A 22457-nucleotide genomic window follows, 5' to 3' on the forward strand; every position below is an offset into this window, starting at 1 on the left:
GCCGCGGGACCCACGGGGGGCACGTCCCAGCGCCCGCTGCGGAGGCACCTTCCCGGGCGCGGGGGGAGGCTGAGGGCACGGCCCGGGCGGGACAGCTTAAACGGGGGGCGGGGGCCTCCCTCCCTCCTCCTCCTTCTCCCGTCCCCCCTCCTGCCCCTGCCACCCCCCTCCCATCCCCAAAAGGGGCACAGCGCGAGGGTCCCCCGCCGTATAACGGAGCTCCCGGCTCCCTGCAAGTCACTGCGGAGCCTTCCGGCGCCACGCGGCCACGCCCGACCCAGCGCGGGTGGGTGCCTGCAGCGCCGGGGGTGCAGTCGGCGAGAGATGCCCGGGAGAGACCCCGGCAGGAAGGAACGGGAGTACCGAACAGGGCCAGGAGCAAACTTCATTGATTGCAAAAACCTCTACAGCCACCCAGTAGCAGAACCCGACTCAGACAGGGAAAAAACAGGTATTGCCCAACACCCTGTTCCAGCAGTGACACGAGAGGTGATAACGGTTTGCAGAAGGGGGTCTCTTCACTGCCCAGCACCCACCTGCTTCTGCCCCCTCACTGCCACACCCCCCTCCGAAGACCCCTTTCCCTCCACTAGCTCCTGAGAGCTGCGTTTGACTGTGCACCCCCTCCCTCCCCCCCAGACGAAACCAATGGAAGTTAAAATTATTTACACTTTTAGCCATTTAAAAACCCAATAAAATAAGATTGCATATGTCCTACTGGGGATGTGGGTATTAGCAGCAGCTACAGCTAGCTCGGTACTCTGCGTGCAAAACGAAAAGACAAACAGAAGACAGACCAAAATACTGCACCATTACTAGGAAGCGTTTGCTGGGGTTGGTGTTTCGATTGTGGCATAAGGCTTCTAGGAGCTGGCTCCTCCCCAGCTACAGGGCAGGGGCGTCTCCTGCTCAGCCAGCAAAGGCCGGGCTCTAGAAGGATGGAAAGGATTCATTATTCCAGACACAGCACATTAACACTGACGCGTTTCCATCCCAGTCAACACAAACATCTAAAAACCCACTGCACGTTCACCATGTGAGTTTTTCCTTCTTTCCAGTGACGATGGAGGAAAAGGGGGTGCATGAAGAAGACCTACGACATAGATGCTGCTGTCATCACTGCCGCCTCCTCATCTTCTTGCTTTGGCAGCTCAGCAAGTGTGGGAGAAGGGGGGGCCGGAGCAGCTGGAGACTCTTGTGCCTCCTGCTCCTCTCCAAGCCCCAGCTCTACATCCATTTGCTCCAGCTCCCCCTGATCCAGTAGCTCAAAGTCATCTGCTTCCTCCTCGTCCTCTGGTGAAGCTGCTGTCTCTGTCTCCACCACGTCGCTCTCTGACAGCTGTGCTTGGAAACTCAGTTTCTCTTCGGGCTCGGTGGGGAGGAACTCAGAGAGGGAGGGTCCCTCGCTGGCCTCGGAGGACCGCAGCAGGGCGGAGAGGGTGTTCTGCACCGCCGTGGTAATGGCAGTGGTGACGATCTCCTCGCTCAGCGTGTCAATGCAGATGCCCAGGCCCGGGGCAGGGACAGTCTTTGGCTCTGCACTGTCTCCTGCCGCCTGCCCGCTCCCATTGAAGTGCGTATTTACAAAATGGAGAGGAGACGCCAGGCGAAGGATGGAGAGGTCAGAGTCCGCAGCCTCCTTCTCTGCCGAGTCCAGCTCACGGGCAGCATGGGCAAGCTCAGGACCTAGAGGCACACCAAACGCGTCTTCATCACTCTGCGGTCCCAGGTCTCTGGAATGATACTCTTCTACGGAGGGAAACTCTGCCAGGTCCTTGGAAAACGACTCCTCTGGCTCGCTGTGCAGGCTCTGCTGATCTAGGTCTGAAAGGCACCAGCATTAAGAAGCAGGTCCCCTCACCCTGACCCAGGGCACTGACCCCTCCCACCCACCTCCCCTCAGGTGACACACCACAGCTCACTTTTGGGCATCCTCCCAGCTCTCGGAGCGCAGCAGGAAGGATCTGTAGTTATTCCCTTCACCTAGTGGCACAACTCATGTGATGAGCGTCCCTTTTCTCATCCTGTTCTACATACTCCGTGCTCAGAGAGGACTTACTTCTTCAGCTCACGCTCTCTGCATCTGGAGCACCCCACTGAAACCCACAAGGTCAGGTAAATTTTGCACGTCACCTGCCTGTTCCTCCCCAGACACTCAAGTGACCACATCTGAGTGGTTACCTTCACCTCACCACTAACCAGCCTTTCTCTCAGCTTGTGAAGTCTGACAGGGTGGGGTGTCCAACCTGTTTCACCCAGCATCATTTACGGGTGTATGACTATACTATACAATTATTTCTATGGGACTTTGTGGATGGCCTTGCTCCCTTGCTGGAGTCACAAGAGAGCATTGCCTCGTGGGTCAGTAATCAGAGGCAGATGTCCACTCAGGACCAACTCATGATCAGGCATGAAGCCAGGGCATGCTGCACTGCTGTTACAGCTTCCTCCTTTCAGTGCTCTTCCCCCGGAAAATACCTGGGTTCTCTCCCTGTTCTCCCGTTTGGACGACCAGTTGTTTTTGAAAAATACATCCAGGGTAAGGAAGGCAGCAAGGTGTCCCATCACGTACCTTCAGAAACGTCTGTCAGCTGTGGGGTGGTAGCCCTTGAGACAGAAAAGCCCCCACTCTCCAGAATGGAAGCCTCCTCATCAGACAGCTCAGAATCTGTTATTGACAGTGCCAGGGCAGTCTTCTTCACATCCACCTGCATGGGATGAAAGCAGAGGGACAAATGCCTGGGTGCCTGACTACCAGTGCTGCCTACCAGGCACTTCTGCACAAACCAGAGGTTCCAGGCAGAAGTCCTTGCTGGAGGGACAGTACGCTGCACAGGGACGCTATGAAAGCAGGAGCGGTCTGGGCAAAGTGCTCATCGCACTGCTGGGAAGGACAGTCTCAGCTCACGGGCTTTCCTGCAATAATTCACTGCCTGAAGCTTTGCCTGCTCTCAGTGAAGAACCTGGAAGAGCCAGAACAAGATGGGATCAGCCTGTGGGAGTCTCAGAAGGCTCTGATCCTTCTTCCTCTCCTGGGATCACCAAGGAGTGGAACAGCCCTTCCCTTTTGCATTCACACTGAGCCCAATGAAGCCTTCTACAGGCAGCAGCAGTTCAAGTATCCAAGTTACTTTGGAAGCTGAAGCTTCCAACTCACAGCCTAGCTACATGCCCAGAGCTCCTGTAAAGAGTAACACTTGGTTCATTTCTGTGGTGCACATATAGAAAGGTCACACCCAGTCTGACTCAGATCAGGGAACTGTGTACAAGACACTAGTGCTGCTCATCTCCCTTTCCCGGTGGTGGGGAGCCTCTGCACATAACACCAGCAGAGCTGATTTCTTTACAAGACACTCACATTCTCTGAGCATCAAGTGTAACCATCAAAGTGATACCACAGGTCAGCAGGAGGATGGAGCACAGCTCACCCTGTCCTGCTACTGCATCATCAGCCCTGTGGCACTGAATTCTCAATACCCAGACTGGAGACAACAGCCTTCATCAAACAAATACCCTTCTTCCCTTGGGATTCTGCAAAGAAGTCTCTGGTTTCTCTGATGTTTGTTATCAATGCAGCTGTACCCAGACCACCCCTTGGCTCTCAAGATACCACAGACCAGACAGGAGGCACTGGTTCCTGCTCAACTCTTTGTGCTCTTACCACTGGGGAGAAGCCTGACAGCTCTGCCTCACTCTCACTCTCTGTTTCTGCCGTTGGCTCATCACCTGCTGCAGGCTCACTCTTCCCTTGTCGCTCTATGAGAAAAAGAACAAAGGCTTTACATGAGACTGAAGGAATTTTATGCCTTTATACAGGGGTCCTCAAACTACGGCCCCCCAGCGTCCTCAATCCGGCCCCCGGTATTTACAGAACACCCCCCCCCCCCCCCCGGGGGTTGCGGGGGGAAACCAAGCAGCCACAGATGACTGCCTGCCACTTCATCCATGCACCGGTCCCGTTTAAAAAGTTTGAGGACCCCTGCCTTTATACGTCGTTTTTCCACTCCTACTACACTGTGAAACTGCACAGGTTTCCCAGAAGCCCAAGGTTCCCAGAGACAAGTGTAACCTGTTGCTTTCATTTGTTATTCCCAGGATCACCTGTCCAGTTTCTCTCCCCATAACCCTAAAGTTTCAGTCTGTTTTCCCCTGCTCTGCTGTAGCCTATCACCAGTGTTGGCAGCTGTGCTCTCCACTGTCCCTTTGCTAGGGCTCCGACCCAGGGAGTACGGCACCGGAAAAAGTTAAGAGAGAAGGTGGGTCCTTACTCTTCTTCTCATGCTTGTGGTGCAGCGTCTCTGCCTTCATACTGTAGTCCAATTTCATTAGGACGGGCTCCAAACGTGTGTACATCCTCTGGATCAGCTCGTGGTAGACCACCAGAGGCCAGAGCAGAATGCTGAGCACTGCGGACACAGGTGTGGGGAATGTGAGAGACAGACTGAGCACAACCCAGCCCAGCAAGAAAGTCTGCATTGAGGGAGGCGCAGCTGAATGGCATTTGCTCTCTCATCTGACTCTGTCTAAATCCTCATCCATGGCTAATCTTACTCATTCCAAAGCTGCTTGATTAACCAGGTTTTCCTCACAGATCTCTGTTAGGATACGGATTTATGTTAAGATAAAATACAAAGCCCTCCTCTTCAGCCACTGCATCACAGCCCCAACATGCAATAGAGGCCCTGAAATGAGGTTATTAAAACTAAAAATCAACAAAAACTTTTATAAGGGTAGCAGCATAGAGCTCATACAGAGATGCGCTAGCAGCCAACCACCTGAACAGAGTTAGCAGGGACTCACAATGCAGTGAAAAAGGTCTTATTTACTAAACATGCAGCTTGCTTAACGCCTCTCGATATGGATTTTCCCACTCTAGGAACTGAGGGACTGCGGCTTTCTGCACCCCTGGAGCTCCCCGGCACGGCCGGGAGCGAGAGCTCCCCCTCCTGACTCCGGCGTTGTACTGCATCCATGCACTTAAAGCCAGAGACTGCCCGGAGCACACTACCCGTGTTAATTAATCATCTAGCGCAGATCCCCTCAAGAAAATCACAAATACGGTTCTACCAGTGTATCAACAGCACAGTTAGGTCACGTTTCAGCTTAAGTCAGACAGAAGAGCTGCTTATACTCACAAATGATGTAGGAGATCATTATGCCTGGAACATAGTGTCCAACTACAGCCAGAATCAGGCAGCCTGAACAGACACTCATGCAGAACTGAAGGAAGAGAGAGGAACAAAGAGAAGTGACAAGAGGCAGAGATACGTCTATGCAACCAGTGCAGGAAACCCAGTTAGAGCAAAATGAGGGACGCTCCTAATAAAGTCAGTACACCAGCTTTGCATTGAGTAACATTCAGATGCTGACAATCACAACTCAGACAGCTTGGTTGGGTTAAGCTGTTAGCATTAGAGGTTCAAGTGCAGGAAGACCAAGATAACCCAACACCCCAATAAAATGAATCAAAAGTTTACTGGATGCTTCTTTACGAAGTAAATTATGTTCCTTGAGGTTAGGATGGGATAATGCAAATTGCCATTTTAGAGTACATCTCTCCTGCAGAGCCCGGCATTTTAAGAGAAGCCTGTACTGTTCTGACAGAGACAGGAAGCTGTTACAGAGTCACCAGATGCTGTGCCACTGCTATGCCATAAACCAGCTGGCAGAAGCATTAACAGAACCCACGCTGCCACCAGACCAGGACCTTCTGCCCCTGGAAAAAGTGGAAGTATAATGGTGCAGCCCTGATGGCTTGTCCTGCATTCTCCTGGGGAGGGGGAGAAGTGAGAACAGACACCCTGCAAGCCAGGGCACAGGTTCAGGCATCAACTAAATCCCACGATGAAGTTTCATTTGTAATGGAAAGGGTGTACAAAAGCAAGGGCTCTCTGAGGGCTTTGCTCCCAATGAACTCATGCTTTATGGGCATCTTTGTCCTGGTCTCCTGCTGCCTGTATTTGGGAGAGTGTTTTCACAGAGGAGGAGTAATCAGCAGTCATAGAAACCTTTTGGTACACTGGACCTCAGCAGCCCTGATACAAACCCAGTGGCTGGCCTGTCCTATTTTTTGTGATCCTAAGGCAACTCCTGTCTACAAACCCTTTCCAAACAACACACAGAGCCATCACAGCATGGTTAATCACAAGTTTCTATGCAATCAGAAACACTGCTGCATTTGGACTGGGCTAGCTAGGATCTTGGCTAGCAAAATAGGTAGGACCAGCTTAAAAATGGAGCCTGTGAAAGGGGCAGAGACTGCAGGCTCCCTTTTTTCTCCTCAGTCCCAATCTAAGAGCTTCCTTTGCATGCTAAAAAATAAAATTAAGCATAGCTAGCCATTCACAGAGGGCTAAAGTTCAACTCCAGCTTACAAATACTGGAAGCCAATTACTCTATTTACGCTTCCCATGGCACAGAGTTTGAAAGGAATCAACAGCAAATGTTAAATCGGGACAGCAATTGTAAAAAATAATGATTTTACATTCTTCCATCTCCTAGGCCACTAGTAATGGAAAGAAAAGCCCCTGCACAGAAGAGTAGGTATCTCCAGCTTACCTTGGCAGGATTTTGCCTCTTGTACTGTAGCAGTTCCTGCAGGTACAGCCTGAAGGTGACCCAGCTCTCTGCCAGACAGTGGCACAGCTCAGGGACACTGAGCAGGTGAGGTTGTGCCCCTGAAGTCACCCCCTCACTAGAGACAGACAAGAGCAAGAAGACAATCTTTGAACATGGTCTGTTTTGTTGTGGGAGGGAACAGCTGCAGTGGGAAGCAGGGATGCCTACCAAAGGCTTGACAATACTGACTGCATCTTCACCTGAACTACAGAAGCCACCTGGAGATACTTTTTTCCTTTAATCAGGAAGAGAGCCAAAAACCACCTGAACCAAGCAGCAGCAGCAGACACCATGCCACAGCATCCCTGTGCCACAGGCCCAAGATGCAAAGGAGTTTACTCAAAGCCACACAGACAGAAGAGCTGGAGGTGGAACTAGTTATGTGGCTTCCTCTGGCACCAAGTCTTGAGGTAGCCAGTGCGGGGCTCAGACCTATAACCACGGCCAAGCACAGAATGCAAGCTACACCACCACAGACAGCACGTATGGCCTGCAAAAGTCAGTCTCAGGGATTTCCTTCTCTCTGGACGATTCTTAAAATAGTCCAGGACAGATCCAGGGAAGAAACCCAAGTTCCTAATGTCAGAACTACTTGAGCTTTATTGCTACTGAAAGAACACTAACTTTCCCCAGAGTCTCAAACTGTGGCTCCTGAGCTGATAAGCAGCTCCTAGTGCAGTAGAAACAGCTCCCAACATTTCACAGCAGGAGCCATGCAGTCTATCGACAACAGCAAAAAGGGCAGGTGAGATCACCACACTACATTAAGGCTTCCCCACTCTCCCCTCTCACCATGGAACACATCGGTGAGCTTACCTCTCCCCTCCTGGCTCCTCCGATGGCTGTGCTGTAGAGAGAACACAGCAGATTAGTCAGCCAAGTGAAAAACACAACCCGACATTTTTATCACTTGAACAGAGCAGAGCTGGAGATGTATCATCCTTAGCTAGGGATGCACCCTGGGGACCTTCTTCATGCTGTCACGCAAGCAGGAATCACTGGCTTGGAGTCTGAGCTGCTCAGGTGTCCTCATTTTGGCTGAGATGGAGTTAATTTTCTTCCTAGTAGCTGGTACCATGCTGTGTTTTTGATTTTTGTATGAGAATAATGTTGATAACACACTGATGCTTACTTTAAGTCCAGGACTTTTCAGCTTCCCAGGCTCTGCCAATGCGGAGGTGCCCAAGAAGCCAGGAAGCTCAGAGCACCCAGAGCACTGGTCTCAGAGTGCCCCAGCCCCAAACTTGCAACCTGTGTTGACAAGACATGGCAGGACACTCATATCTGAGGTGCACCCTGCTGCTAGCACACGGGCTCTCTGCTGCAGCGATTGCACAACTTGCCCTGGCACCCCATGTGTGTGGGCAGTGCCATCCCTAGGGCAGCTGCCTAGCCCTTGTCATTCACAGAGGGCTGCCAGCGTGGTTTCTGAGCTGGGCAAAGCTTCAGCTCCCACCTCAGAGCTCAACGTGGCACCAGCAGGTCTGAGCTGCATTTCTCACCAACCAGCCCAGACCACAGTCCCTGTCAGGATGCTGTGTACAAATGCCAGAGATCTCCCTGCTGTCTCTATTGTCTCCCATGGAATTAAGTAACAAATAGCAGTCTTGTGTATAATTCTCTAATTTTAGGGCTCTTATGTCCCCTGACAGCCCTCTCTGCCATGCACAGATAAAACTACACTCCTAAGGTCCAGCAGTCTGGATAAGAGCAAGGGAAATTCTCCCATTCTTCTCTGCACCCAACCCAGTGACGGAACAGGCACTTCATGCAGTACTGAAGGGAGGAGCGGTGTTTCAGTGGCAGAAGCCACATGTGATTGTTCTCTGCCTTTAGATAGATAGAGGAAAAAAATCCCAAATATTTCTATGCCAACTGGAACTCATGAGCCTGGCTGCCCACAGATTTGGGTGTCCTGGCCAGCTGACTAGTGTCTGAGGATGTACAGGCCTCAATCAAAGCTCTTCCAGCCTTAATAAGCCTCTTGTGTCTAACAAGGCCCTGACCATGCTGTGAAGGCCCCTCGAGGGCTACCCTCCTCTACCAGTCAGCCTACTGTCCTAAAGGTGGTAGGGATGGATACATCTTTGATGTTGTCTAGCCAACAGCAAACTTGGTCCAAGAGGTTCTAAAAATCAGTAGGACCCTATCTCCCATACCGCATGTCACTGCATAAACAGGACTAAAATCCATGAAGAGTGTTTATGCTCTAAGTCCAGGCCAATTGTTAGAAATGGGCTGAAAAATGCAACATGAGCAAAAAGGGGGTTGAATCCTCCCTGGAGTCATCAGCCAGATGCAAAGCCCAAAAGCAGCAACAACTCCCCCAGGGATGCACAGAAGAGGCAAACATCTGTCACTGCCAACACCCAGTGAGACTTCAGCCTCCAGTTCAAGCTGCAGAAGAAAGCAACTGCTTGTAGCAGCCTTGCCACTGTTCTCCCAAGACACAGGATGTTGGGCCAACTATGTCAGACTCCTCCTACAGCTGCAAGCACTGCACCAGCCGCCCTGCACAGTGCAGCGGAGCGGGAGGCCATCCGCTCAGAGGAGGAGGCGATTCTTTGAGAGCATGACCCAGATTTCCAGTAATCAGGCCTGACAAGAGGAGTCAACTGCTCTCAGGCTGGGCTGCCCATCCGCTCCTCTGCCCATGACTGTTCAGCGCAGTGGCTGGGGCAGCTGGCAAGCACTGCTCACAAAGGGAGCTCGGCGTGCGGTGAGTATTTCGGACACAGCTCCACCCCCACGGAGTGGTTGCTTCTCTCACGCAACTGTCATTGCTGTATTTTGTTATTGTGCTCAGGAATCTAAAGCTGCTTAATCACAGCACACAAAAATCCAGCTATACCTCAAAAGCCTCATTATTACCTGCACTAAATCACCAAATAAATGACATTTGGCACTAGCCAGTCTGTGATGGCTGACCATACTGGTTGTACCAGCTACCAAATGAGGTGCTGGGATGCTTGCCATACTCTGCTGGAAAGATGTGCCTTAACACAGTAAGCAGGATGGCACACGAAACCCATTCTTCTCCAACTGCCCGCAGTAATCCAAGCCATCCAAAATATGCCAGCAGAGGGAGTGAAACAATTCTCACTTGCTTCTGAAGGTTTCAGAGATACTTTGGGGAGCTGCAGAACATTTCAGCAGGCTGCAGAGCGTTCACGTGATTTCAACTATCTGGCAAAACACGAGCTGTCTTTAAAATCAACAGTATCTTACTTCCTGTAGCACAGTAGTCTGCCTGCTGGCCATCCCAAAGCACTGGAGTCTTAAACCAGTTGGAGGAACAGCCCAACCACAAAAACCCTGAAGCATTTCCAACAGGACACATACACTCAGTTAAGGCTTAACTCCAACCTGTGCTGCAATACTGTCTAGCATCAGTACAACTAAGCCAGCAAGCAGAACACCCACAGCTGGCCTCAGATCATCAATAACTGGCTGAAATCTTGCTGTCGGCATTTCACACTGGGCTGTGGATTGATACAAACCACTCAATATACACCAGACTCTTCTGGGAGACCAGTTCAGGTTACATGTTTGTACTGACAAATTATTGCTGATGGATTCCTCGGCTCTCACAGGTTTTCAATGCTTCCCCAAGAGGCTTTCTCCATCTGTGTGTAAACTAGCTAGAAAGCAGGGGCCCTTTTTAAGAAGTACTAGCATTCAATTGCAATGCAGCCTTTGCAAGAGCTCCTGCATACTACACTCTCCTACACTAACAAAAACACAGCTGACAATGCTACAGAAAACATCCCTACTTGATATCCATTTCAGGACAAAATGAAGGTGCTTCATAAGTCCTTAAACAATATTTAAGTGGAACTCCATGTAGAGGTGGTTACATATGGAGAAAATAACCTGCATGGGAGGTGAAAATATACAGTCTTTCCTGACAGGACCTAAAAAAGTTGTGAATCTCGCTGCTGTTAGTGTGTCCCTGATCACAGTGTATGAGTAACTGCAAAATACACACTGAGGTTTTAGCATTCCTTCAGAAGCGATGCTATAAGCAGTCACCTGAGACATACAGAACTGCCACAGGCTGAGGTTTGTGTATATACGTGCCGACTCTTGAAGGTGTGGTACTGACCTACTTCCAAAAGCTCCAGGAAAGACTTGCAGGAAGCACTGAGGAGGAAAGCCACAAAGCTGCAGCTCTGCTTCAGCAGGAAGCAAGAGGCACACAAGAACCCCAAAGCAGTGCCAGTTCAACCAGAGGCCCCTCAAGAATGCAGAGCACTGCTCCTACCTTGCAGAGGCTGAGGAAGCATGGTCAGCGGACCATACCGAAATCAGGGCTGTGGCCCAATCAAGCACATCAGAAAGGTGTCTCTGTCAGCACCAGAAAAGCAGCAAGGAGTGAAATATGGGGAAGAACACTGAGGAGTTGCTCAGTAGGATGTGCACTGACAACTTGCAGAGCTGATGACACTCATGAGCCTAAGCCCTGGTGTGTTTTTTGTTTGCTTTTATTTTTTATTCCTCACTGCTCTGCAACATATACATTGATTTCAGTATGGATTTCCTATTTCTTCTGTGATAACACAACTTTTACAGGCCTGGTACTTGCTGAAGCGATTCTACCTCCACCTGTCTCAATGACACCATTCTGTATTGGAGAGCAGACTTTTGCATTTCTGGACAAATTTCAAGTGAGATGTTTTGGGTTGGCTCTAAACTATTTCCTTACAAACCCAACGTGAATAAGCAGGAAATTAAATTGGCCAGTCCAGTTTAGCTGCCTCGTTACCTGAACCACACAAAGCAAACAGTTTCAAGACTACAGCTGAAACATATCTAATCTTATCAGGACTTCTGTGAAAGCACCCTTTAAGTCAGTACCTTTTAGGTCAAATAAAGGGCACCTTACAAACACACATATAGAGAGGCTTTCATTCAGAAACCCTCCCTAGAGTAGGGGGACAGGGGTGGAGGGCCCCCGAGCTGCCTTTGAACAGCAGCAGCAGATACAGTAGGCAGGTCTGGGTTCAGTCATTTAATAAACTCCAATGAAGGAGGCACTCAAAGCAGACAGCAGCCAATCCACGCCTATCACCATTACGAGCCTATCCCCCTTGTTGCTTTTGCGTCTAACGTTGGCAAAGACTCTTCAATAAATTGGAAAGATAAGCCAAGTGATCAGGCTCACCGATTAACTGGAGACCAGATGCTGTTCAGTACAGGTACAATACACTAACTGTCCCTGCTGTCAGACCTCATCATCCACTCTGCTACCCGCCACAAGGAGAAGTGGCTGTCTTCTGCTCTGCCACTTTCGGGGCACAAACCCACACTGTACTTAAACCAATACACTTCAATCCCCATTTCCTTCCCCCAGCTCCACTGGCCATATATGCTTAGACCTGGAATGATCTTTTCCGCATGACACTTACGGGAGAGGAAGAACACAGCAGAAACACTGCATAATCCCTGTTACCAGCTTCCCTGATAAGCTAGCTGGGCCCCCTTAGCCGCAGTCAAAATGAGCCACTCCCAGAACTTCTCAGCACCGGGAGCAATTCTCCCTATGCCCAGAGTATAAGGATATATCCTAATACTCTGACACAAATAGGTAAGAGGCAGCACCAGTACCAAAGCCTACAGTTATAGCAGACAGGACTTACATGACCTATGAAACAGCTGGGAAAGGACTGTCTGTGGTCATAGCCCAGCAGCTGATAACAACAGAACTGTGTCGCTAGCTACAGCGCTACTCATCACATACCTGAGAAATCAAAGAGGAACCTGGGCTTCCATCTCTCCAGCAAGAGGATGCCAAGAAGGGACATGCTGAGGAGAAAGAGAGGTCTCAGGGAGGTGGAGGAAAACAACCTAGAAATCAAATGAGAAATTGTTAGGCAGGAAAAAGGCAGCAAGTTACTGCTCTTGATGAGCAAACAGACATGGATCAGGGTACAGCAGAGCAGAAACATCCAACTGCTACCGGCCATTGCAGGAAGCTTTGTACTCTGCAGACACCCACCCCCGCCCACAGCAGATTCTCAGATGGTGCCTTTGCCCACCACCAGATAGCTGACTACCTGCCATCTCTCAGTGTTCTCCTCCCCTGCTCCTGAGCTCCTCCTTCGGTTGTAAAACAAGGCTAATGCTCCCTCATACGAGTACAAGTCTCTGCAAATTCTCAAGGTGGAGGCTGCAGATAACATAAATACAGATTTTGCTGTAGCAGAAGACTGGTTGAGAAGCAGCCTGTTTGCTGAAATCTTACATCCTATTTGTAATCACAAGGTCCAGCATTACCCACAGGTAGCACCAAAACACATCATGCATCTGCTTCTAGATGCCTGTTCTTTTATCAAAAACCTCTCCCCATTTCATCAGAGCCTAGCACTGAAACGATTTAGTTGCTCGCTTGACTCTATCATAAAGCCTTTCATGTCTCTCATCAACACGCTGGCTTCAGCCAAACGCCAACTCACACACCACTCCTCACATATAGTCACGCAATCGCACCGTCAAAGAGTTTATCTCCCCACTCCATACAGATTCAACAGCAAAAGTCCCAGGGTAGCACTTGTGCAACCAGCAGCTGTCTGCATTCCTCCTTTCCTCTAAGCAAGAGCATCAGCACTTCCCTCCAGCTCAGAGGAGCTGTTTTTATAAAGTTACTCCAGAAACAAATGCCTGGGAAACAGATTCACCTGCACCCCTCCAATGAACCTCCTTTCCAGAAAGGAAGAGCCGCTCTGCTATTTTCCTTGCTCCTCTTCAGTGACTATTTACAAATAACTAATCTCAAATGCACCAAACAATGATCAGAGCCAGACAGCATCTTGCTGTGCAGCACAGGGAAGGGCTGTGCTTTCAACGAAGCCACAGTCAGAGGTAGCAAGATCTGCCTCACCAGGCACCACAAAATGAGTGCTACACACTTTCCACCGGCTTACAGGACCCATACTGACCTAATCAACTGTTTTTATCCCTTCTCATAGGACAATATTGTAGTTTAACATGTCTGCTTTGGAAGAATTTCTTCCTATTCCACCTCACTTATGGATTGCAGTCCAAGGATGCTGGCGGAATCCTCCATGGGACCATAAATTCCTCCCTCTCTGTGATATTTAAATCTCCCTCTGCCGTCCCATATTCTGGGCGTGCTTTGTTCTCAACCTTTTTACACACAGTCCCTTAGCTGTCATTGTCTACCCTCCCTGCCATCTCATGGCATGCCTCTTCCCCTCCCACAAACTTCAAAGCTCTGCTTTGAGACCTTTCCAGCTGGTAGAGTAGTCCAAAACCATTTACATACTGGGCTACCACATATGCCTCCGATAATCATATGGATGAGGGAGCAGGATGTCAGTGGCCTCTTCAGACTGACTTCAAAGGCTGTTTGGCCACATACTTTCCCCTTCTCTGACTTCAGAATCCGTTCCTTCCTATTTCATCTGCAAACAACATTTAACTCTTTCCCTGGCCAGTTTTGACCTTTTCTGCTGAGAAAGCCACTGGCTGAGAGTGCTTCTGCCAGTAAAACTGACGCACTGTTTATACAAACACACAGGATGTTTTTCATTCCCCTCCACAGCTGGGCTCTGCCACTCTCACTCCTGGTGCTGCTGCCCTGCCTGAGAGGCAGAGAGGGGAAGGCGCGGCAGAGGGCACATGCTCGTGCCCAAACGGAGCAGCCTCTGCCTTCACGCGAAAAAATTAACGAGAAGAGCTTAAATAAAACACCACACCGCAGCCTGCCGCCGCAGGAGGCTGTGGGGCTTACCGACCACGGTTCTGGGCTGAAGTCAACCGATAAAGCGTGCATGCAAAAATTACCCAGAAACGTGCCTGGGCGAGCCTCCAGCGGAGCCCAGCTGCGTTTTATTATCGCGGGGCAAATCCTGCCCGAGGTGCTGGCACCCTGTCCCCGCAGGGAGGGGCCTGCTTACGCCTGTCCGATGGGACAGCGCGGCTGCTCCCGGCCGGGCGCATCCCGCGGCGCTGGGCTGCGGCAGCTGCAGCCCCCAGCTCTGCCGCGGCACCGCTGGCCGCAGGCAGCCCCGTGGGGACGGCCACCGGCCCCGGCGGCCCGCGGGCGGCCCCCGCCGCGGGAGGGCCCGGCAGCCCCCGAGCGCCGCCCGCCCAACCTGCGCGGCCCCGGCCCGGCCCCGCGGCCTGCCCCTCCCCAGCTCACCAAAGGGCCCCGCCGAGCGCGGCGGCGGTCACCAGGCTGTGCAGCGGCCTCTCCCACACCAGCAGCCGCTGCGCCGCCGCCAGCGCCGCCTCCCAGCCCCGCAATCGCTGCCGCAGCGCCGCCGCCAACCGCGCCGCCGCCGCCGCCGCCGCCTCCTCCTCCTCCTCCTCGGCCGCTGCCGCCGCCGCTGCCTCCTCAGCCCGGCCGCTCGCCATGGCTGCGGGGGGGGGGAGGGAGGGGCCGCTGTCACCGCCGGCGGGGGTGCGGCGACCGCTGCACCGGCCCGGGCGGACGGCACCGCCTGAGGGGACCGGCGGCCGCTGGCGCCGCGCGCATGCGCACCCCGCCCGGCGGCGGGAGGGACCGGCCGCGCGTGCGCCCCGGGGAGCGCGAGGGGGGGGCGCGCGGCGCAGGCGCGCGGCGGGCCACGCCCCCTGCACCGGAAGAGGAAGGCGGGCGGCAGCGCTTGGCCTGGCAGCGGCTTCGCGGCCTCCGCTCTGGTCACCGGGCCCGGCCTTGGCCCCGGAGGGGACCGGCATTGCGTCCTCCGAGAGGCTCCGGTACCCGTCGGGCGCCGGAGAGGGCCTGGTAGCCCCGGAGAGGATCCGGCTGCCCCAGGGGGAACCCGGCAGCCCCGCCCCGGGGGCGGGCGGGATGGAGCTGGACGGGCTGCTGCTGGACGAGGAGGGCACCTTCTCCCTCAGCGGATTCCAGGAGTTCACGGTGAGCCCCCCTGGTAGTGCCTGGTGTCCCCGGCCCAGCCTGTCCCCAGCTCTGCACCTCCGCAGGCCCCTGGGCCGTTTCCTTCTCGACCCCTGGCCCGGAAGAGCCCCGTGTGACCGCTCGCCCCTGGCGGAGTTCCTGGGGCCTCTGCCGGGCCCGGTGTTACCCCGAAGCCGCGCTGGGGTGGGGAGTGCGGTATGGGGAGCGCTTAGGGCGTTTCTCACGTTCCTACTGTCTGCCTGCAGTTCTTGCCCAGGCACCAGCAGCTGAGCGAGAGAGTGCGGAAGCGGCTCTATTATGGCTGGGAGAAAGACTGCAGCCTGGATAATCTCTCTAGCCCCGTGGCAGGTGGGTTGCTGAACGTGCCCAGATGGGAATGCTGAGTCAAGGGGGTTGGAAGTAGCCCAAGGCCTGAGACCAACAAGTTGCCTGCTCCATTGCCAGTGCCAAATCCCACTCCTGCCCAGCCTTCCTTGCGCCGCACAGCAGGCAGGATGCCAGAGCCTCATAGCTCCTGCTCTATGTTTTGTTACCCTGTCTGACTCACTGCTGCATTTTTGACACCTCATTGGTGTGCAGAGTCCTTTAGATGGCTTGCAAATTCCTTGAGAGTGAAGGCTGTGTCCCTGTCCCATACGAGAGGTGTCCTGAGCAATTTCTTGTGCTCTGCAAAGTACTGGGGAGTTCCTTTAACTTCTAACTGAGCACCAAGGGAACGAGTTCCTGCTGTGTGTCTGTCTGGATCACATCAGGGGTGTTTGGGGGAGCAGAAGGATGCAGCCATGTTTAGGCTGAGAAGCTGGTGCAGGTGAGGGTGGAAAGGAGTGATTGAAGGCAAGCAGTGGTTTACTGGAGGGCCTTCACAGTGCGGTCATGTTAGCATTTCCATTAGCTGTGTGCTGGGGAAATGGTCTGAAGTTGTCAAGAGGCTGTGTGTGACTTTACCTTTGCGAGAAGGGGGATGCTGGGCATGTGATGATGGAGCAAGGCTGGGCAGGGCAGCCAGCTGCCAGGGCACTGCTAGTAGTCACGAGTTCTGACACAGGCAGTGTGAGGGAAGCATGTGGCTCATCTTTAGGGTTGGCATTGTGCCTGGATGCGGGATGGGGCTGTTCCGCAGGACACTACCAGTGTTGAAAGTTCAAAGGGCACATTCACGGAAGAGGACTCTGTTGAGGGCTATTAACTATAAAGACTTCCTTGCACCCAGGAAATGTCTCTGCTCCAGCAGCTGGGGGCAGGAGTGACACACAGACAATATGTCTGCAGGATTATGGACTCTTACAGCCTTCTTTAGCCGGCTGTTATCAGCTGCTGTCAAAAAAACAGGACCTCAGACTATGGCATCTGTCTTGGTACAGCTGTGCCATTGCTACATGGTGAGTTTATGCCACTGCTCTTCAAAGGAGATGGTGGGGAATTGTGGGAAGAGTCTAGAGTAGCAGGAGGAGCTGGAAGAGGTCTTTGGCATTGGGGGTTGTTGCAGGAAGCAGTATGGGGCTGGCTGAGGAAAGAGGTTGAAAAGTAAATTTGTTCCTTCTGGAAAGGAAGAACCATAACCACCCTCAGCATGCTGTGGCTGTGGGATGGGGATGATGATCAGCTGCTTTGGGCCCTCTAGGGCAGGGCATGCTGTCATGGGCTGGATTTGTGGGCTGAAGAATTAGGTTTCACATCAGGACAGAGGCTAGGGGCCCTTGTGTACTTCCCATCACTCAAATTGCTTCTGCCTCTGTGGTGGCACAAAGGTGGCCCAACAGCGGGGAAAGAGAGCATGAGCAGTGTGGGAGGCTGGGAAGTGCCAGCGGGTGGCTAGAGCTGTGTCTGCCTGTCTGTGGATCCTAGCAGTGATGTGGCTAGAACAACCTGGGGAGGTCGTTAAAGGAGCATGTTTCTGACCTTGGTGGCTGTTGTTGGGCAAATGATTCATTTGGGACTGCAGTTGTTCCCTTAGTTGCTGGAGAGTTGTGGAAAGAAGGCATGTGGAGAGAAGAGGTTGTGTGGTGATTCTTTCCCTGGGCACTGGAAACACAAGACTGCAGGGATGAGATCTGCTTTCTGTCAGCCAAGGGCTCGGCAGCAAAGTGGAGCCAGTTGCCTGTCAAAAACACTTGCCAAGCACCAGATTGTAGTGCTGTTTGGGATGCTCCCAGCTGGTCCTATTGCATTGAGAAGCGAGACGGGAGCTGCTGAAGCCATCTGCCAGCATCCGTCAGTCTCTGGCCTTTTCAGTGCTTGAATGCTGAGGCACATCTGTGAGCATGGGGGAAATGGGCTGAGATGAGCTGCAGTTATACTGTATTGCTTTTTCCATACTCTGTTAGTGCCTGTGGACTCCCGCTCACGTTAATACATTGTCCATCATCATCATCTCGGGAGCAGCAGGACTGTGTTGTGGGAGAGACTGAATCCGTGCTGATGAGTCCTAGAGGAGGAGGATGCTGGTTGGAGGGGAGCAAAGAACTGGGAAGACGTAGTGTTGACATCAGGTCCTAGAAAGGCTCTGAAAGGGCTGCCTGAGGTCCTGTGGGGTGAGGGGAGGGTGTTAGCCTTCCTGCAGCTGACCACGTAATTCCCCATGACGCAAACCTGCTAATCTGGATCTGGTACTGCCACTGAGCCTTGGACATTTGCATCCTATTCCTGCTTTGGTCTGGCTGTCCTGCCTATTTGTTTGTTCCTTCCTCATCCCTGACTTCTGATAAGGCCTGTCCCACCTTTACAGTTTAATTTAAACTTGAGGGGCTGAGCAAACACCAAGACTCAGTGGTCTTGTGGAAAGAAGGGGAAGGGTGGGGGTGGACTGTGTCATGAGAGGCTAAACCCTTTTTGCTGCTTTCCTGTCCTAGATATTGCCGTGGAGTTGCTGCAGAAAGTGGCTCCCAGCCCTATCCGCAGACTCCAGAAGAAATACGTGTCCCGTGTATCTCGGTAAGAAGCAAAACCTGCTCCTTCATGTCCCGTGTCAGAACTGGGTGCTCTGGTCTCACCTATGACTCACTTCTGTTCCCTGGCCAGCACTTGCTTTGTGCTTAGGCCTGATTAGCGTCAAAGAGGAGCTGGGGGCAGGTGGCAAGGACAGCAGGCACAGTGGCTTCCTGAAACAGCAAGGCCCACTTCGAGTTGGTCCTGCTGTCTGGGATGCAGGAGTGCTCTTGTTATTGGGAGTCTGTACTGGATGGTTCTGCAGCTCACTGGGTAGCCGTGTCTGAACCCTGGGTCTGGTCTTGGCAGCTGAGCCTTTGCAGTGTGTCTGGCTGCAGGCAGGGCTGCTCAGTTTGGAGCTGGCTGCGCCTGGGAACAGGAGCCAGGGTTTTCTGCTCTCCACCCTGCATCCCCTGCACTTTCTCCGGCTGCAGCTCAGGACAGCTGGCATAGAGCTGGCAAGGCTGGGATATATCTAGCTGTCTATTTACTAAACCTCCCCACTGCCTACCTGGGGACGGAGCAGCCGAGTTGTGCCGCGGTGGCTGGGATGTTTGTAGCATGCAGATAACCTTTGGGTTGGTTCTTGCCCTGTCTCACAGGGAAGCTTGCATCTCACCCTGTTCCATGATGCTGGCGCTGGTTTACATTGAGAGACTCCGGCACCGGAACCCAGAATACCTCCAGCAGATCTCATCTTCAGACCTCTTTCTGATCTCCATGGTGAGTGGTGTGGTCTATGGGGTAACTGGGTTGGAGGGAGGCCTGGAGAAGTGCAGGGGGGACTGAGATCCTGTCTTTTGTGCTGCTTTTAGATGGTGGCTAGTAAGTACCTGTATGATGAGGGTGAGGAGGAGGAGGTGTTCAACGACGAGTGGGGAGCAGCAGGGAAGGTGGATGTCCAGACCATGAACACACTGGAGATGAACTTCCTAAGCGCCATTGTAAGTGGCACTGTCACTGCGGCAAACTATTTCACAGGGTGGGGGAAAGGAGGCCTTGAGGGGAGTCTGGATTTCTGTTTTTTCCCCCCATGAAGGAATAGGGAAGGATGTGTCTGGGTGCTGGGTGGCCTGACCTGACTGCACTGACCTTTCACTTCTGTCCCCACAGGATTGGAGTCTCTACACAGATCCCCGGGAGCTGTTTGAAGTGCTGAGCTGGCTGGAAGGACGGTAGGTGTGTGGGGAAGGGGTGAGCATTTCATCCACCGTGCAGCCTTGGCGCTGCCCCTGCTCAGAGCTAACTCTGCTGCAGCAAAATAAAAGGTTAGGGTACCCATGAGCTTTTGCTAGGCTCTGCAGCTCCCTTCTACAGACCTTGAGCAGGGTCTTCTCCAGGCCTGCCTCGGCTCAAGCTTCTTTGATGGAGAAGGTCCATGCCACATCCACCATTCCCTCTTTTTTTTTTTTCTTTTTTTTTTCCTGCAGTGTGGCAGAAAGGCAGGGCATGTGGCGTGGCTGGTTCACCTACACGGATCTGTGTGTCCTCATGGAGCAGTCCATGTGGCAGCATGTGCTGGGACAGTTCTACCAGCAAGTGGTGAAGGTAAGGGTATGGGATAGCAGTTCCTTGCAAGAACTTGGGACCCAGCAGGCCACGGATTTGGAGCAGGACCCTCTTTTCCACTGGGAGCAGCAGCTTGGTTTATTCCCTGTTGTAAAGGGAAGCTGTCAGAAGCCAGAAGATGCTGATTTGCAGCCATGCTGCCTGAGGCACTGCAGCCTGGTGCTGGGTTGGTCTGTGCCCTGTGCTGGACTGCAGTACCCACAAGTCATGGTGCAAGGTCGCAGTGGTGGCATGGAGGGAACTGTGTGCCGGCTGGGGATTTAAACAGGATCCGTTCAGTTTTAAGCTGGGGCACTTTGGTTTGTGGTATTTAGGCCCTGCTTTCAAGAGGCTGTGTGCCATCTGCTGTTAGCACTGTGGCTGTCTGCTCCCCGGCATCCAGCCCCGGTGCTGCTGGTGCCACTTGTCGTCATGGCTGCTGGGTCAGTGTGTGGCCATTCTGGGTCACAGCTGGCTGTGGGGTGCTGCTGGGGAGTCTGGGCTAACAGCTGATTTCTCTGCAGCTGGCCTGCCTCCTGGGTGTGGTGTACCTGACCGGCTTTGCTGCCATCTTCGCCTCTGTCACTGTGGTGCACCGGTCTGTGTGCGTGAGGAGCGTCAGCCCTGCAGGCCCCCGACCTGCGCTGTTCCCCGAGGAGGGCAGCTGCCAGCTGGATGCCCAGCCAGCCCCAGCTCCAGAGCAGCCCCAGCCTGAGCTGCCTGACATCGCCCTAGCCAGCAGCACCCATTGCCTGGGAGAGAACAAGACAACCGAGGAGCCTCGTTGTGGGGGTGTGACGGCAACTGCGCTTTACCTGTGGAGCAGTGTGATGACGGCTCTATCCTACCCGAAGGTGCCTGACAAGCACCTCCCACCCCAACACAGGAGCCCCCTGCAAGGCCACTTCCAGAGAGTACCCACTGCCTGTGAGAGATCTAACCGTACCGCCCCTGCTGCAGCCCCAGGCCAGCCTGGCCCCTTCGGACTTGCTGTGCTTCCAGCTTCTCCGGTGCTCCACTGCCATGCCTGCTCTGCTGGTGTGGGCCCCACGTGGGATGCAGCCCCCAACCGAAAGGACTGGCTGGACCCCCTGGGGCTGAGGCAGTGCTCCTTGCATACTGCCATGGATCTCAGTAGAATCAAGAGCTTCATTTTTCCCAGCTAGAAGCATGGGGCAGCAGCCCCTTGCCCCTTTCCTCCTAGTGTGACACAACTCACTTCTTGCACTTCTGGGACCCTGATCCCTGGGGATGCATGGGGCTGGAGGCCCCTGCGTTAGTTCCAAACCAGCATTTTTGTCTCCTCCACCCAGGGCAGGGGTGTCCTTCACTTTGGGGGCTGCTGGGACAGGTTGGGGCAGAGTTGACTTGCTGTTGGGGTGCTGGGGTGGGAACCTACTAGCTGGAGGGTAGAAATGGGGTGCCCTTGGGCTGGGGTGCTAGGTCAGGAGGGTTGTTGTACCTCTTCCTACAGCAAGTGGGATGGCCCTTGGTGGTGCTGGGCAGAGGTAGGTGGTGTGTGGGATGTAGGATGCTGGGGCTGTGTGTGGAGGGGCTGGGGCGGTGACCCCAGTGCGGGGTGGGGTGCCTGGCTTGGGGAAGAGGAGGCTGAAGGAGCCAGGGAGCGAGCAGCCTGAGCTGGCTGGCCATAGCAGCAATTCCCCTTGGAGGCCAGGCCACTTCTTGGGAGGCGCAAGGGTCACAGCAGAAGGGGACCCTAACGTCGCTGTGCCCCCGGGAAAGGTGGTACCCCATTGGGCTTGGAGGTGGTAAAGTGTGGTTAAGGCTGAGCTTCCTTATCCTGCTTGTGTTGGGTGTTTTTAAACTGCGGTGCTGCGTGATCCCATCCCAAACCCCAGCTGTCAGCGGCTGTGAGCAAACCGTGCCTGACTGCTCCTTGGGTGGGGGAGAAAGTACCTTGTCTTGCTGACCAGCCCGGCTCATTGTGCCCCTTCTTTTTACTGTGGATTTTACACCTGTTTTTCACTCTTTTGTAGATGCAAATCTCTTCCAATAAAAGTAATTCTTGCTGTGCACCTGCCTGGTCCTGCTGAGCTGCTCCATGCTGGCAGCACGCATACTCCAGCGTGGAGCCCCATCAATGCAGCTGTGCTTGCTCTCTGAGCTGGTGTGCAAAGCGGATCCTAGGTGCTGCAAGTGAGCTCAAGAGCACTGTAAGATCTGTCCTGCAGGGCTCAAGAGGGGCCAGGCTTTCTGGTGACAGGAGGGATATCAGGTCTGGTGCCTGGGGAAGGCAAGGGCAGTGGGAGTGAGGAGATTCCCCATCCTTGGGAATGTGGGGAATGCATGGTCTCCACCGCTCTTTGCTCTCCAAAGTCTTTCCAGTTAATGAGTGAGCCCCGAGTGGCAAGGGTTTGGCAGGGTCACTGTTGTGGTTGCTGGCACAGCCACCTCTGCCCTGTGACAAAAACAAGCATCCCCTGCCTGTGATCCCTTGGAGTCTTGCATCTTTGTCTAG

General features: G+C 53.4%; 2 protein-coding genes across 2 annotated transcripts; one reads left to right on the plus strand and one right to left on the minus strand.

The window, feature by feature from the left end:
- Positions 1 to 360: 360 nt before the first annotated feature.
- On the minus strand, positions 361 to 15133 carry RETREG2 (reticulophagy regulator family member 2). The gene is made up of 9 exons (XM_055812229.1): positions 14783 to 15133; positions 12359 to 12465; positions 7435 to 7465; positions 6559 to 6694; positions 5136 to 5220; positions 4269 to 4406; positions 3662 to 3756; positions 2573 to 2708; positions 361 to 1824 (listed from the first exon to the last, which is right to left on the minus strand). The coding sequence occupies exons 1-9, from the start codon at positions 14995 to 14997 to the stop codon at positions 1094 to 1096; spliced, it is 1674 nt and encodes a 557-aa protein (XP_055668204.1). The 5' UTR covers positions 14998 to 15133; the 3' UTR covers positions 361 to 1093.
- Positions 15134 to 15212: 79 nt separating this feature from the next.
- Positions 15213 to 22014, plus strand: CNPPD1 (cyclin Pas1/PHO80 domain containing 1). Its single transcript, XM_005234321.4, has 8 exons — positions 15213 to 15505; positions 15751 to 15853; positions 18355 to 18436; positions 19033 to 19153; positions 19246 to 19374; positions 19544 to 19605; positions 19861 to 19978; positions 20503 to 22014. The coding sequence occupies exons 1-8, from the start codon at positions 15437 to 15439 to the stop codon at positions 21142 to 21144; spliced, it is 1326 nt and encodes a 441-aa protein (XP_005234378.1). The 5' UTR covers positions 15213 to 15436; the 3' UTR covers positions 21145 to 22014.
- Positions 22015 to 22457: the final 443 nt, after the last annotated feature.

Source organism: Falco peregrinus, chromosome 8 (assembly GCF_023634155.1).
Source record: "Falco peregrinus isolate bFalPer1 chromosome 8, bFalPer1.pri, whole genome shotgun sequence".
In the NCBI taxonomy this organism is placed as follows: Eukaryota; Metazoa; Chordata; class Aves; order Falconiformes; family Falconidae; genus Falco; species Falco peregrinus.

Coding starts and splice junctions, on each gene's coding strand:
- RETREG2 (XM_055812229.1), bottom strand. CDS start 14,997: ATGGCGAGCGGCCGGGCTGAGGAGGCAGCGGCGGCGGCAGCGGCCGAG. Junction 5,221..6,558: donor AGAGGCAAAATCCTGCCAAG/GTAAGCTGGAGA, acceptor CTCTTCCTTCAG/TTCTGCATGAGTGTCTGTTC. Junction 1,825..2,572: donor GCTGACAGACGTTTCTGAAG/GTACGTGATGGG, acceptor GGTGCCTTTCAG/ACCTAGATCAGCAGAGCCTG.
- CNPPD1 (XM_005234321.4), top strand. CDS start 15,437: ATGGAGCTGGACGGGCTGCTGCTGGACGAGGAGGGCACCTTCTCCCTC. Junction 15,506..15,750: donor GCGGATTCCAGGAGTTCACG/GTGAGCCCCCCT, acceptor GTCTGCCTGCAG/TTCTTGCCCAGGCACCAGCA. Junction 19,154..19,245: donor ACCTCTTTCTGATCTCCATG/GTGAGTGGTGTG, acceptor TGCTGCTTTTAG/ATGGTGGCTAGTAAGTACCT.